The following is a 15,989-nucleotide window of genomic DNA, read 5'->3' as shown; positions in this document are numbered from 1 at the left end:
GAGGACTTTAATAAGATCGACACATACACACTCACACAGTCTCCTGCCAAAATCTGGTGAAGAAATAGGAGAGCTGCTACTAAAGAATAGTTGAATTAATGATAATATTTTTCCTGTTATGTTAAAAGCCTGAGCGCAGTACTTTATCTTCTCGCTGTGTTTGTATGTGGTGAGGCTGGTGTTGAGGGGTCTGCAGATGGCAGGACTGCTGAAGTACTGGCAAGACACTGTAATTTCTGTATTTATTGGCAGTCATCACATATACAGGAGGTATTGTTTGTCTGCTGAGGTGTTGCTACCTACATGCCAAATCTCAAGAACTATGCAGAGGGTTCTGTTGTAGCTCTTGTGGACATTCTCTAAACTGAAACTACACGTCACCCATCTCAAGCTCAAGTCCTCAGCCATTAATTAAAATACTTTGAAAAACTAAAATATCTGGCACCGTTTGTTCTGACCAGGCCTATACTATAAAGAGTGAAGTATTTACTGAACAACTGCTGACTGTCACACCTTATGTCATACATCTGAGATTTCAAGATGAAAAAAACGATCATACCTTTCGAGAGGTTAATATTTTTTGTGGGCAAGAGGCACTGTGATCTACTGATGTGGCACTGTCAGTAACTCAATACTGACAATCACGAATAAACATTTCTCACTTTGTGCTTGTGGTTTGTTAGCTGGGGGAGAGCTGTCCCAACAACTGTCCCATAAAAACCTATTTTGGCTTTGATAAGATTGTTTTCATTGATGAATTAAAAGTCCAAGTTTGTCAAATTGATAACTAGTTGCTAGAACTTTCAAGCATTCCTGGTGCCTAAAGAATAGCCGATAAACAGATAAATGATAATTATGGTCCAACAGGGATTTGGGATCAAAATTGGCTGTTTTTCACTCTCATTTTGAGTCTGTGGCTAAGATTCTTTAGAGTTTTAGGGAAACATAATTGGTTGAGAATGCTGAAGGCATTCACATATCCACATTCAAACTTTGAAACTTTCACAAAGATTAGGACTTGCGTGTATGGGACAGAATGTTGACAGCCTAAGTGGAGGACTCAACCGGCAGCATTAATAGTAGTAGTAGTAGTAGTAGTAGTAGTAGTAGTAGTAGTAGTAGTAGTAGTAGGAGTACCAAAAAAATCCCAAATCCTTGTATCTAACCCAGTCTCATTCTCACAATGTTCACTTCACCTATGTGATTTGAACATCCGTTTGTCGGAAACTTCTTGCTGTCTTCAACGATGGGCCTCTGGAAACAATCTGACCAACACCTTTGGCTAAGTGGGCTTTTAACTTCCCTATCAAGTCCCATTAAACCCAGGCATCTGTGGCTCAGTGGTTGAGCCAGCGACTTGTTATTGGAAGATTGCTGGTTCGATTCCCCTGGTCTGCATGTCAATGTGTCCTTGGGCAAGATACTGAACACCAAACTGCTCCTGATGTGCTGGTTGGCAACTCGCATGGCAGCCAGCTATCACCTTATGTATGAATTACTGGAAATCGCTTTGGACAACATCGTCTGCTAAAGGCCCTAAATGTAAACTGGGAACATGGGAGTGTTGCTGAAAATCCATGATCAGGAGGAACCAAAAGCTGTATAAACTGACAAAGTAAATGAAAAATACAGCTTGCTTACTTATTTACTTACTTTTTACCACACTACAATACTACAGAAAGAAAGCCGTGTATCCATTTTCCAGTGAAGCTTCGCATTTGGGGAGGATTTTCACGCAAGGACTATTGCTGATTTTTGATGGTGAGCTGAGAGTAAATGGTAGATTTGTAAATCTTTTTTTTTTCTTCCTCTCTGCAACATGTTATGTTACCTACAGGTATTATGGATAGGCGATTTTAAAAGGATGAGATCATAAAAAAAATTGTCTTGAACATACTTGAGAGACTCTTTCTTCATGCCAACACATCGGTCCTTCAAGGGTAGGCTAGGGTACATATAGTTCACTTCTCTTAACATGGCTCCACAATGCACAATGATTAATTTCTCCTTTTGTTTCTGTCCTTTTCGACAACAATCACAAAACACACTGCAGCCAGTGTCTCCATGGAGCAGGAGGGAATTAACTGGGTTCGAACCCCGCCAGAGTAAGTGACTTATGATTTTAATTACAGCTGGATGCGTCTGGTTTTTATTCTGTCAAGGCACTAATGTTTAACTTTTCCATTTAATACTGTAGGTCACTGGATCTGAACTCGTCTGGGATGCCCCGAAGGACTTTGTGAGACGTGAAGCAAAGCCACGCAACAAGGACGAACTTATTGCTGCAATAGAGACGTTGTGGAGCACAAAACTCACCAGAGAGGCCTGCAATAACATACATACATACATAGACCATTTGGAAAAAGTCATCCCATGGGTCATTGCGTTAAATGGGGGTCTTACTGGTATGTAGTATCAGTAGCCCTCCTGGTCCAGCCCTGCTACACACAGAAATAAAACATGTACAGTAATCATTTGACTGTGTCCCTGTCCTGGGAAATGAATCGAGGAGAAAACCCCTCACCCCGACTTACTACCTTTCACAAGCTCAAACATTTCTTAGTTTTAGTCTTACTTGCGTATTATGCCTTTGCTTATCATTATAAGATTCTATTCTATAAGATAAATCTAAATAAATCAGAGGCAATGAATTGATTGAATAAAATACATCACATTCTACCCCCTTTGAAGGTGGCCGCCACCACTGATTTCCAAGCCGACACCACTTAAAGGGATATTCCGGTGTTAATTTAATCCATGGTCTAAATCACCGTGAAACTGTGTTAGACTCCCTCTCAAGAGATCAAGTTAGCAGACCACTAATTTAAGAAGTTTTATCAACCTCAGAACCGACCGCACGACAACAATACACTGCAGTAAATGGATCCAAATATAAACCGCCACCAAAAAGCCTCAAATAATGCTCAGAACAGCACCAAACTTCAGCAACAGTACAAATAGGGTCTCAGCACATAGTCCAGGGCATCTAACCTCCGCTAGCTTAGCTAGGGAAGCTATTGGGATGTTAAAAACAGAGTTCACCTCTCCTTCATCAGCTTCCGGGTCGGGGAAGTCCCGACGCGACGATTACCGAGTGCGATTAGAAATGCTCAATTCCGTTCTTTTCCCTGTCCGCTCTCGATAATAACTGTTATAAACTGGCAGGTAAGACACATATGAACTTTGATTGCTTTTCCATGGAGTCATAATCATACATTTTCATCCATGAGCAGCGGAACTCTACTGCACTCGGTAATCGTCGCATCGGGACTTCCCCGACCCGGAAGCTGGTGGAGGAGAGTTGAACTCTGTTTTTAGCATCCTAACAGCTTCCCTAGCTAAGCTAGGGGAGGTTAGATGCCCCAGACTATGTGCTGAGACCCTGTTTGTACTGTTGCTGAAGTTTGGTGCTTTTCTGAGCATTATTTGTGGCTTTTTGGTGGCGGTTTATATTTAGACCCATTTACTGCAATGTATTGTCGCCGTGCGGTCGTTTCTGAGGTTGATAAAACTCTGTAAATTAGCGGTCTGATAACTTGATCTCTCGAGAGGGAGTGTAACACAGTTTCACGGTGATTTAGACCAGGGATTAAATTTACACCGGAATATCCCTTTAAAATGGTCAGTGTTGGCAAAAATGACATATTATAATCATTTTACGTCTTCATCATTTTTCTTAACATGCAATGAGCGCAGCTGTCAATTGCGGCGATGTTGCATAACTGCCTATGTCCACATCCCAGAATGAAAGCAAAGGAGGAAAGTAAAATTCGATTTACCTGGAATAAATATCCTCCAGTCCAAAGAGTTTTCATTGTCAGGCTTTTTCGTGATATTTATAACAGCAGCAGCGGTGGACTAGCAACCTGCCACACTGGGACAAATCTCGCTAAGCCGCAGCATTGTTGAGCTGGTAAGACGCTTTGTTTACACCGGCCTGTCTTACCATTTCACAGACCCTACCTGTTTATCGATCATTATCCTCATAAAACCAGAATAAAACTTCTCCACCTATCAACTGTTTGGACATCATGAACCTCAAGTGTTGAAATGTTGATTTGGGAGAGCACATGGAAGTGTTAAGATTGACATTTAATTATTGTGTCCACTAAAAGTTACTTGAGCTTACAAAACGTGTTAACGGATCAAACTGAGAACAGCAGCGCATTTTCTATCATTCTAACACAGCTTTATCTCTCAAACCAGCAGCTTTATCATCATACCAAGAGGAAAACTACCAGCGTTCAGTGCAAACGTTGGTACAACGCCTGTTCGTACCAATGCCAGGAAAGCCAGAAGTATTTGTGATTTCACTAGATGGGGAGATCAGTGACGTAACACTCATCCACAATGTTCATCATGTTTCACCTGCACACACACACAACTTCACAGGACCATCAAGGGAGAAGCAGAGGAGATGGGCCGGAGGAGTCTTTACGTGTTTTATTTGGAAATCTGAGCCTTTGCCGGTAATTGCCCGCAATGACTCTAATCGTAATTGACGGTCTGGCTTTCTACTTTGTCTGCACAAATTTCCAGTACGGCGGGGGCTACGGTAACTCTTTTAAAGGTCTGGACGCAGAAAGGCACACACTCTTTATCCATCAGAGTGGGACTTAATGTCTGTTCTCCCTTTGTCCTTTTGCTCTCTTGCGCTTGTTGAACTCTACGTGTGTGTGTATCTATGTGTGTGATGATGTAGCCGATTATTAACACAGACTAAGAAGAGGATAGTGTTGCTAAGGGGGGAGGTGACGATTTCTGGCAGCCCTCTCGGCACTGACAAGCTTGACGTTCCTCACTCTGATGTCACACACATACACACGCACAAACACACACCTCAGAACAGAGCATATTTTGTTCTGTATTGTTTAACTGTACATTTGCATGGCATGGTTATTTGCGATGGTGCGTTTTTCAATTGGCAGGACACAAACAAAGTGAAAATGGACCAACCACATCTACATCCACGGTCTACCCCTGATAAGAGTAATTAATTTGCAATCTGAAATTACAATTCCTTACAGCTTTATGCTGAGGGCATAAGAGCATGCTCTACTGACATTTCAAGAAAAATATATTAAATTTAAGGCAGGGAAAACCCTTGCATTATTTTCCCTTTGTTTGTGCATTGATGATGGACGTGAAAATGGGAGTCAATGTAGAAAAATATTTCTGTAATGTTTGCTAGAAGACAAACATTTTACTGGTTTTGTGTTTCAGATTGTGTTACTGGCCTAAGGGTCAGTACCTGGCTCATGGCCGGCTCCGGTGGCCAGGGCAGGCATGGCTCCTGCCGGCTGCTTCCTGGTTCCCCTCAGGCTTGGGAAAATGGCAGCGAGGTGTCAGAGTAGCGGCAGCTCTCCCCGAGGACCAGCTGAATGTGCGGACGGGCTTTACGCCATGGAGCCCTGCAAGAGAACAAGACTTTAGAACCTACTTGTCAAATGGCCGAGTGGCCGCATGTCATGTCGCCATGTCAGTCAGCTACTGTGTTGAGTGTTTGTTATAGGATCTCATATCTTCCCGTAGCCATGGATATGAATATCTATCACACAAGCAAATATTTCTTCATCATCATCATCATCATCATCATCATCATCATCATCATCATCATCCCAATATAGTGGTCAGGGGTCAGAACCACACAGGCAAATCATGAAATTAGAAATGTTGTAATCACAGTTATACTTATGTCATTAAAGTTTGCAAGGTCCTGTCAGCCAGCCGTTTGTGAGTGAGGGGATGGACCGGTTGCCCAGGACAATTCTCATAATGTAGGTTCTTGCGCTGAGAGGCCAGCCTGTGATTATAACTAGTGCCGGCCCCCCCGCTGTGGAGAAAGAGATAACTATGGCAACAGAAGACACGCTCCGTTGAAGTCAGGGTAGTCAGAAGGAGTCAGTTCAATTTATCCTTTGGTACTGTCCATTTACATTTTCTGTTATCCCAAATGGGGGACAACGTAACTCTGTTTGTTTCTAACCATGCAGCATGAGAGCTGACAGCAACCGCAGCAAACAGCTGTGATGGTGTTCAATGGACCCTACTTTAGCTGAGCAAAAGGGTTGTATTTTTGTATGAACTGTCCAAAAAAACCCTTGGTTGTATATTGAGACTGCACATATACATCAGAGTCCAGGTCCCAGAGCCTTCTCAATCCTTGAAAGTTCTATACAGTGTTATTTTTAAGATATTGGGGGTGAAAAGACCCACAATGGAACAGAGTCAATAGGTTTTCTAAAAAGTTAAGTGTCTAATATATGGTCATCCCCTCTATAAAAACTGTATATGACTATTCATTGATAATCGCAGTGTTTCTGCGACATCCATGGCTCAGTTCAGGCGTGCCTAGAAAAACTGATTTTTTCTAAGTTGATCAGTTAACCTTCAAGAGCACCTCACATTAACACAGAGTTCACCGATTTACACCTGAGAGAACCTGGTGTCACCTCCTGTTGCTCACTACATATTGGCCTTTCTTCCCCTCAGGTGTGCATGAACTACAGGTTATGAACTTACGTAAATGTGAAATTGTCAATTATCTTATCGCTATCGGCCATGAGAAGTATGCAATTATCGGTTATCTGGGGGAACTCTGAGTCACAGTGTGCAATGGCTGACTCAGAAACTCCTGGCCGGAGACAAGGACAGCAACGACGCCTGCGCCCTTCCAGCGCATTAAGACCACCCGTCAGTTGTTATGGTAGTGTCAGCCACGCGTACTGCAAGTCTGAAATGCTGTGATTTATGTCCGTCTCAGAAGGCAGAAAAGTGGACCAGAAATGCATAACAAATATGTTCTCTGTGAAGAATCTCTCACTCTGCCCCCGCACCGACAGCTGCACAGGAGTGATTATTTCCTGGTGTTTTTCCCTGCATGTGTGTACAAACAGATGCAGAGGGTCAAGCCTCAAACCTGCCAAAAAGTCAACCCACATAGCAAAATGCTACCACGCCTGTCCGACAGACTGTGATGTGAACTCACCTCAGGGCCCAGCAGACCCCAAATGAGCCTTGTGGAAAAAGCATCCATACAATGGAGTCTAGAAGATGCCTGAGTGAGCAGGTAAGCAAGCCATTGACAGCATATCAGAAGAATAGTTTTCTTCTGGATTGAGATGTACAAAATATGGTGCAATCATCAAATAGCACTTAAGAAAGGATAGATTTTCCATTAAGAGGAGATCTGTGAGACAAATTCAAAACCTTGCTACTATGGCAAGCCAGCACCAATGTGTAGACCAGATTTGTCCACCGAAAAACCTGATGAAATGGGAGTTCAGTGCTGTTCAACCCTTTGCATACTTCAATAAAATAGGTGAAGAGGGCCAGCAGAGCAGGGCAGCGGCGCCTCGAGCTGTGACCACAAAATCTCTCCAGCAGGCCGGTATGAACAGGGGACTGAACCCAACAGCCACTGAGCTCATGCCAAGAGAACTGACCCATGCTAAATCAGTTCACTGTTTCACAGAGAGCACGGTTTTGCCATAACACTTTGTGATTGGAATGACAGACTAAGGGAAAGACAAGGGACAGGAATACTCCTAAGGTATGCCGCACTGTAATATCAGTCGTTCTCCTTTTGTTGCATCCAAAAGGGAATGACCACATATTCCCAAAACAGAGAAAGGATCCATCTTTCCATTTGAGGATCTTTCTGAGTGCCAGGAAGCATGTCGCACAACCGGGAACACCTGGGACTTTTTAAATGGCCCAAAAGGATCATAACAGACTGACTTGAAGAAACATTCCTCACATGCTCTAACCGTGTCTGTTCAGATCACACAATATCAGATGGTCTTGGGGGGAGTGAAGGGACACTTTACCATGTGGGTAAGAGATTGGATACGCTTAATTGCAATGAGATGTTCATTACCCGGTGAAGGCGGACATCTTTAAATGGTTCTGCCACCATCTAGTGGGAACATGCACGATTGCAGCCTGAAAACCCAGCTGTGACACAGCCTGAAGCGCCTCTCCCTAACCAAGACCTGGACCACGATGGATGTCAGGGGACGCTGCCTGTGTCTGCTTAGTCTTGTGTGAAACATAAGGTCCAATCACTGTTTAAAGAGAAAATAGCTCAGGGTGATGGATGGATGGGTCTGTGGAAAGATGGAAACAAGTAGGTGTAAAGGACTGTTATTCTTCTTCCCTTTTCAAAAACAAGCCTGTCCGTCCAGTCGAGGGGGCGCACGGGTGGAGCCGTCCAATTCTCAGCTGGATGTTGATGAAGTTAGCAAGAGGAATAAGAGTCAGGAGGTGAATGACTGACGGTGAAAAACACTGCAAGACCTGTCATTTCTAAAGGGCCTGTCAACACACCGAGCGTATGCTTTGAGATTAGAACTTTTTATATCCGCTTTACTACTTAGTCATTTGCTTATTCCCTTCCTACAAGGATAGACTGGACTATGGAAAGATCCCTGTGTACACCAGTTGGCCAAAAGACAATGAGATCCTCATCAGGAAAGGAAACTAATAGAAAAACATTTCCTGCACTGAAGCATTCACAGGGTTCATGGGTTGGAATGGTTCAGAAATTATGCTGCCTCCATCTGATCCTGCAAAGGGAGCACGACTACAGGACGCTGCAGGTCAACTCTGCCATTTAGCACCACTGAAACCTCCCGGGGTGCTATTGCGGTGTTGAGTTTTCCTGTCCTGGATTATCCCACTTCAAGTAACATGAAGGCCAGCTACTGGCAAGGGTTTTTACTGGGCCACCATGAATGACACTGATCCTCCCCATCACATGACATACATCTCATCCAAAGCCACCCCTGTCACACCTGCTCTCGTTACAGCTCAAAGGACCAGTTTGCTGCAAAGCTACATAACAGCTTAAACGTCTGTTGATCCGCTCCAATTTGATGAGTTTATCGACACCGGTCCTCAGTGAGATGATAGAAGATCTATCTGGCAGCGAGTTTGGCACCTGCTCAGGTTACCAATTTTGTTATGTCTGTTGGAACATTGTGCGCACTTGGTTCTGCACTTATCTTTGTAAAATGAAGATCAGGTATTTTGTCCAATTTGCTGCTGCTTTTGTCTTCACAAATCTCTCCAATCTTGACCAGATGAAAAGCTACTTGGCCCTCCCCAACCTTTGAAAGGTCAATCTTTGTTAGGTCTGGTATCATTTGAGAATTTCAGAACTAAAACTGATACAAAGCTGATTTTCGGTAGTGTTTAAAGAAACACAGGGAGCCATTAAAGAACTTTGCTGGACCAATATCGTTCAAAATGGCAATTTTTTTTTATGTTATCAAGGAGATCAGAGAATACAGTGCACTCATATAACTATTAGATTATGAGATTCTCATAAAACAGGTCCAGTTGCACAAAAAATATCCGCATCCTGCTACCGCCAACCTCCAACCACCATGTAAATCGCCCCCTGACTTCTGCCTCATAAATCTGCACAGTGACAGCATCCAAGGCTACAGACTTGAAGTTATTAAATACACTTGGTGTAGAAAAGCAGCTGCATGATGAAGGGCACATTATCTTGTTATTGCATGTTCTTGTGCGCTCATATTAAAAGGTCATGTTAAAGTGGTAGCAGAAAGCACACAACCTTCCAGTTCATGAAAGGCATTTCCAAATATTTGCTCGGTGTCACTGTTTGGAGAGAAAAATAGCGTAACATGTCTGAACAGACAGAGGAAGAGTTATACGCTACCACGTGGATTTAAAAGGAAAAAAAAAATACATAATTGTTCCTTTTATGGAAAACTATGCTCTTTTACTTCATGCCCCATTGGTGAGCTTCGGCTTTGGGTGATTGGTATGGGGTAGCTCTTAAGACAGATGTAATATCAATTTGTATTTCAGCTCCTCTACATCATATCAGCCTGTAGGAATCACAAAGTGCAAGGTCAGACAGACAGCAGTAGATAGAGTTACAGCCACATGAACACAACCATACATGACACAATCGTAAGAGTATAATTGCAGTGTGTCCAACTGCGGTAGAGGCGAACACTCATTTACACACAGGCACATGGTGGAACTACATTTCAATGGGCTGTGCATAATTGCAGTGTATTAAACCGTGGTCAAACGGAATGTTCATCCACATGACATTTTGAAATAATTATACAGTTTCCAGAAAAAAGAAAAAGAAAATCGAAAATCCTCCTGATGCCAGCGCCCTTTGCCTTTTTCAGTTTCTTCAGTGGAAAAACACATTGTTAAATAATGTCTTTCTCCTGCCTGTGCAAAGCACTGCCAAAATGTCACCACGTCGATTCCTATTAAGCATGAGGTGTATGACGCTGGCAGGACAGGATTGTGTTTTCAGGCGTGTGCCATACGACTTCTCGTTAATAGTAGTTAGCTTTACGAGGGATTGGGGCTGCTTAAATTAAGACTCAGCAGTACCTGGCAAGGCTGACGTCCCTGGAATGTGGAAGAGCAGCAATAGCGATGAGCAATAGAGAGAAGTATGCGAATACAACTCAAAAGCATATGGAAAGAGATTAGGGGAGCAAATGTGGAATATCAATGAAGACTATTACCCCGTGACGAGGAAAAGTGCACATCAAGAAAAAAACGGCTTCATTCAATGCGAGAAGTTAGCAGAGAAATGGGAAAAGTGAGCTCTCTTCTCTTGGTCTCAGGTGGGATTTTTTTGACAGCTCAGAACCAGCACTCTGCCACGAGTTGCTCATAAGCGTCCAGTCTTTCCACATAAAATACATCTGCTTATGTGTATGTACATGTGCGTCTTTAGCGCACACACACACACACACACACACACACACACACACACAAAGAGATAGAAATCTGTGTTTAGGTCAAGCTGTCTTTCCAAAGTCATGATGTCACTCTCCCCTTTCAGCTGTCTCAACACACAAATACCTGGAGCGTTTCATTGTACAGAGAAGAAAAAGAAGAAAAAAAAACTGAGTCATCTCATTTACAAGAGAAATGGAAAGATGTTTCACTGATATGGAAGAATATGAGTCAGGGGACTCCAAGAAAATCAAAGGTGACACACTAGGAGCCTTTGGTGTGGTAGATATTCAATGCAGGACGCTACAGATAACGTCTGGTCGATGAGTTAAAACATGCTACCTTCCGATTCTCACACCTCCATGTTAACTGTGTGAAGATAGTGATTCTAGCTTTATTCATTGGTGGAAAGAGTGCTGGAAACCTGTGCGCGTTACATTACTGGCATATTACCAAATTGTAAATGAAATACAGGTATTAAAATATACAGAAGTAAAAGTACAAAGTATTCTTCTCTAATGCTTCTCAGAGCATTAGTGACTTTTTAACCGTTGATGTTTAATGCATTATCGATAGCAGGAGTTCAGTCAAAAGGGGTTTCTGTTTCTCCATATGTTCAGTCCAAATTATTCCCAACTCCTGCTCTGTTCTGCTCAGTGGTCATCGCCAGCTCTCCAAACCTGGGCCTGCTGCACAGTTTAGTGATTTTCTGTCTGTACGTCAGGGTTTTAATTGGCTTGTTTGAGATCAGACAGGATAGCCTTATTGGGTACAAAAGCGCAGATGAAAAGTTTAGATATCAATTCAAATTCTACTCACGACTCAATTATGATTTTGAATTAACTAAGTGGATTACATGGTATCATGCTTACATGCTTAAGTACGAGTTAAATTACAGACTTGACTAATACTTGCAATAAGTTACATCATCCCTGGCATCCTTACTTTGTGTATGTGGTATTGGAGGCACTGAAACACTGAAAACTAAGTGTATTTAGACAAGTGTTGTGCTTAAGGGCATTTATTCAATATATATCAAGCTAATGCACAGGATTACCTGAAAAAGGTGCGGTGATTCAAATATCACACACGCGGCGTCATGTCACATCATACTGGATTGAGCTGTAAAATAAGTTGGTGCATGCATATGCATAAGAGAAGTATAACCTTGGGGAAAATAACATATCTGCATGTCTACGTGTATTTGATAGCATTAGTAAGTAGATTATTTGCAGGTAGCATGATGCTTCAGAGTCATTTCATTTTTTTTTTAAATGTATTCATGTGTTTCCACAAAATTACTTTGATGCCTAAATAAACTTACTATCAGATACTTCAAGACTTTAACTGAGGTACTATTCATATTGCCATCCTTCACTTTTACTGAATATAATAACTAGGGGTGACATGATTCTCGAAATCCTCGTTTCGATTGGATTTTAAGGTCATTCAATTAATTACGTCTTCTTTTACTTTCTCTTTGCCATTTTTTAAGACTAGGATCATTGATTTCATGCCATGACAATGCATTACATTTTCTAATTCTTATTTCAAAAGATGGTCTACATGGTGTAGTGAGTGATATAATCTCCATCATTTGTTTGCAGTGTACCAAACTATGGCCTTATAGGCAGATTTAATTGTGTCATTAACAATATAAATGTAACAGTTAGTTGTTTCACCAGTCTACTGGAAACTAGCGTTAAACAAAAGGACAGAAGTCATAGAGGGTACCTGCCATCTAGTGGCTGTTAGTTGTAACTGCAGTGTGCACTCTTCACAGCAGATGTGAGGAGCGCACACTTAATGCACTGTGTTGTGATGGTCATGTAGCTTTGTGTCGCTCTGGGTTAAGGCCATTAAGTCGGCACTGCCCTGACGTCCAGTGAGTTTCCTTCACATTATCATACATGGAAAGCAACAACCCTGTGGTAAGATGTGCCCTGCATGGCATTTCGCAGCGCGGTTCAGGTTTGCTAATGAAATGCTTAAAGCCAGGGTTTCCCAGCACTGATTAGGTCGCATGCCTGATGCTACAAATACCCCTACAGCGCTTATTATTGCGTTAACGCGTATGACACGTATGCTACACGCACATAGCATGGCTAACAAACTGCAGTGTTCTTGTCAGCGAACGTTGTTGACATAACTCACCGGGAACTCAAAGTATGGCCACACCGGTAACTTCATAGAAGCAGGGAGGGCTCGAGTTCAGTTGACGTGTCTCCTTTATCAACAGTCGCCATGTTTTCTTTTTAATTGGCTGCAGCTTCAGGTTATAGGAGGTAACGTTAACTCCACTACAACATGCCGTGTGTGTATGTTTGTTTGTTTTCTTCCGCCACTTGGCACGCCTGCCCAACGTGACACCGGGGGCGGGGCTAAACCCTCAATTCCACCTCTGATCTAGAAGGTCGAGATGTGACGTCACTTCGATCGATTTCCGACTCGGAATGGAGATCTTCACACCCCTAATTTTTTGATATCTTTACTATTACTCAAGTGCGACTTTTAGGTGTTTTTTTTTTACAATACTGGTTTTTAGTTACAGCACTAACTTCACACATGACCAAATGTTAAAGCTACAACCAATAGGATATCAAGGGTCAAAGCCATTTTGTCCTTACAATATTCCTGTCTGAAAGATCTATGCACTGCTAATAAAGAAGACCATTTGTCAAAGTCAATTAAGAGTGTGTAAAGTAGATACGACCTGATCTAACAAATGAAGAAGACACACTAAAGCAGATAATGCAAAAAAAATAAATTAAAAAAACAAGTAGAAAGGCACAAACACAGTGTAGGGACTCACCTGGACACTTTCTTCCTGCAACAGAAACACAGCGGTGGGCACTCCCACTACACTAGTACAGTGCACGCAAACTAGATCCTCCCATACAGGAAGACACCCATACACCAGGTCTATCGGCTCACCTGAACAGACCTGAAACTCGAGTTTCTGTTGCTGCTTAACAATGCTCCACCCTTTTTTTCTTTTAACCTCACACTTCCAGCTCAATAGTAAACAAAAAGAGTGAGCATTAACCAATCAAAGGTTGTAATAGGCTGCTCAAGGCTCCAAAGCTTTGCTTTAAACCATTTCTGATCACACTGTACTTCAGTGAACTGATCAAACATGTTGCACAATACATGTTTCAATGATTTACTGCAACATTTCCCAAATATTCCACGACTCGGGGACTCTACCGACTTTCTCTCTGGTATATGCCTAAGAGGATGTTTACATGTGCATTATTTTCCTGTTTATGAGCCTTGTCCTGTTGTTGATTATATTCCAGATGTGGAGTTCACACAGAGCATGAAAAGCATGATCATGACAGAATCCAGGTTTTTGGATCATCTGTCTGCAGGTGTGCCTTGAGTTTTCACTACATCGTCCACAATGACACTGTTTAGAAAGTTGAGTAAGGTGTTTACATGGTACACTACCCTGGTGTCGTCGACGTGGTCCCGGTAGTATATCCAGGTCTCTCTAAACCACATTGAGGTTTCCTAAGCCTGTTCATATGTGGCAGAAATATCGAGGATACTCCAAAAACCTGATCAAACCCAGGATAGTAGAGAGCATATAACACTCTCTATGATGTCATTTCAGAAATGTCCATACATGGTGAAACTCTAGTGAATAGAAATAGTAGAATAATAATAGAATTGACAAAATTAATTCGTATATCATTCAGACCAGATATATCGCTTTTCAGGGTGTAGTGACAACAAATGACCACTAGATGTAGTAATCGGCTCACTAAATAACTTCAGTCTTCCCATTGTGCAGAAAAAACTCATGGAAAGTAGAACTGTAAGTCTGCATGCTGCTTGTCTTTGTATGTGTGTGTGTGTGCGTGTGTGTGTGTGTGTGTGTGTGTGTGTGTGTGTGTGTTTGTGTGTGTGTGCGCGCGCCTGTATGGTGTGTTTTCTTATTATGTTTTCTTGGTGTGTGTCCTTATCATGACCCCAGATGTGTCTCAGGATGCCTGTAAATATGGGCACCAGTAATCTCATCCACTGCCAGTGAGGGACCCATTATCACTAAACCCAAGGAACCCGAGGGGGCCGTTGCAGGCTGCATCGACACACAGCAGAATGTTGTGCAACACATTACAGTTTGAGAAATATAAACTGTTACAACACATTTCTGCTATCATATCAATTCACTGTTTCCAAATGTTTCAAAATCCATTTTTAAAGAGATGCTTTTGTGATTCTTCCCGCTGTTCAGCTAATTGATGGCTGCAATGAGAAATAAAAAATAAAAAAAAAACAGTACTAGCCTCCTGAACAATAACATGTTGCACACGTACATGAGACACACAGTGTTGTATTTAGTCAGGCATCTCTCTAATATGCCTCTCAGGTCCTATCTTATTGTGTTGTATGAAAATGTCATAATCTCACTGCGTGTGCTCTTATGCGAGTCTGTGTTTACTACTTTGTGATGATAATGTATCTTGAGAGATTTACTGGTTAAATGCGTCATGCACAGTTATTGTAAGTTAGAGCTGCAACTGACGATTATTTTCATTTTGTTGACAAATCGGTCAATTATTTTCTCAATTATAATATCTGAAAATGGTGGAAATTGTTGATCTGTGTTTTCCAAAGTCAAATGTTTTGTCCACGACCTTAAGATATTTCCTTCGTTGACACAGAGGAGGAAAGAAACTGGAAATCAGACCAGACCAGTGTGACAAGTGTTATAAAATGCCTTGAGCATTCTCCGCCCACCAATAAATATCGTGATATTGCCCCAGCCTATTATGAATGTCTGAATTCCATTTAGCTGGATTTTGTACATGCTTGCTCACCATAACACTGTTCCTAGTACAGCTGCATGGAACAAAGTCATCTTAATTAGTGTTACCAACACCTACGCGTTTCCTACTGACAAGTCAAAAAGGACCATGGAAACTGCAATACAAGCACTGACACATTTTAAATTCCATAACTGAAAGGCAATAAATTAGGCTCACTCATAAAGATAATGAATGCATTATAAAAATAAACAATCATTTATTCTAAACAAGCATTTGGAATCCAAACTACTTCCTTTTTTTAGCACCTCTTCCACCTCTTTGTCCTCCTCCTGTCACTGCTCTCTGGTTCCCATGCAGACACAACAGCTCTTTGTCTCTTTCTGACCCATTAACAGGGAGAGGAGGCCACGGTCACCATCAGTCACCACTTACACATTCCATCGTCTCACACACACCCACACAGACACACAC

At 42.1% G+C, this 15,989-nt stretch overlaps 1 protein-coding gene across 1 annotated transcript in view; it reads right to left on the bottom strand.

Annotated features, from left to right (window-relative positions):
• The window catches only part of odad2 (outer dynein arm docking complex subunit 2), a 204,766-nt gene that overhangs the window by 164,447 nt on the left and 24,330 nt on the right, over positions 1-15,989 (bottom strand). Inside the window, exon 2 of the mRNA XM_030398319.1 lies at positions 5,252-5,411. Coding sequence (XP_030254179.1) covers positions 5,252-5,288 — 37 coding nt within the window. The 5' untranslated portion in view covers positions 5,289-5,411. The remainder of the gene's footprint in view (positions 1-5,251; positions 5,412-15,989) is intronic.

Source organism: Sparus aurata, chromosome 19, assembly GCF_900880675.1.
Source record: "Sparus aurata chromosome 19, fSpaAur1.1, whole genome shotgun sequence".
Lineage (NCBI taxonomy): Eukaryota > Metazoa > Chordata > Actinopteri > Spariformes > Sparidae > Sparus > Sparus aurata.
The sequence above is the reverse complement of the archived record's forward strand: the minus strand, read 5'-3'. Positions and strand labels throughout refer to the sequence as shown.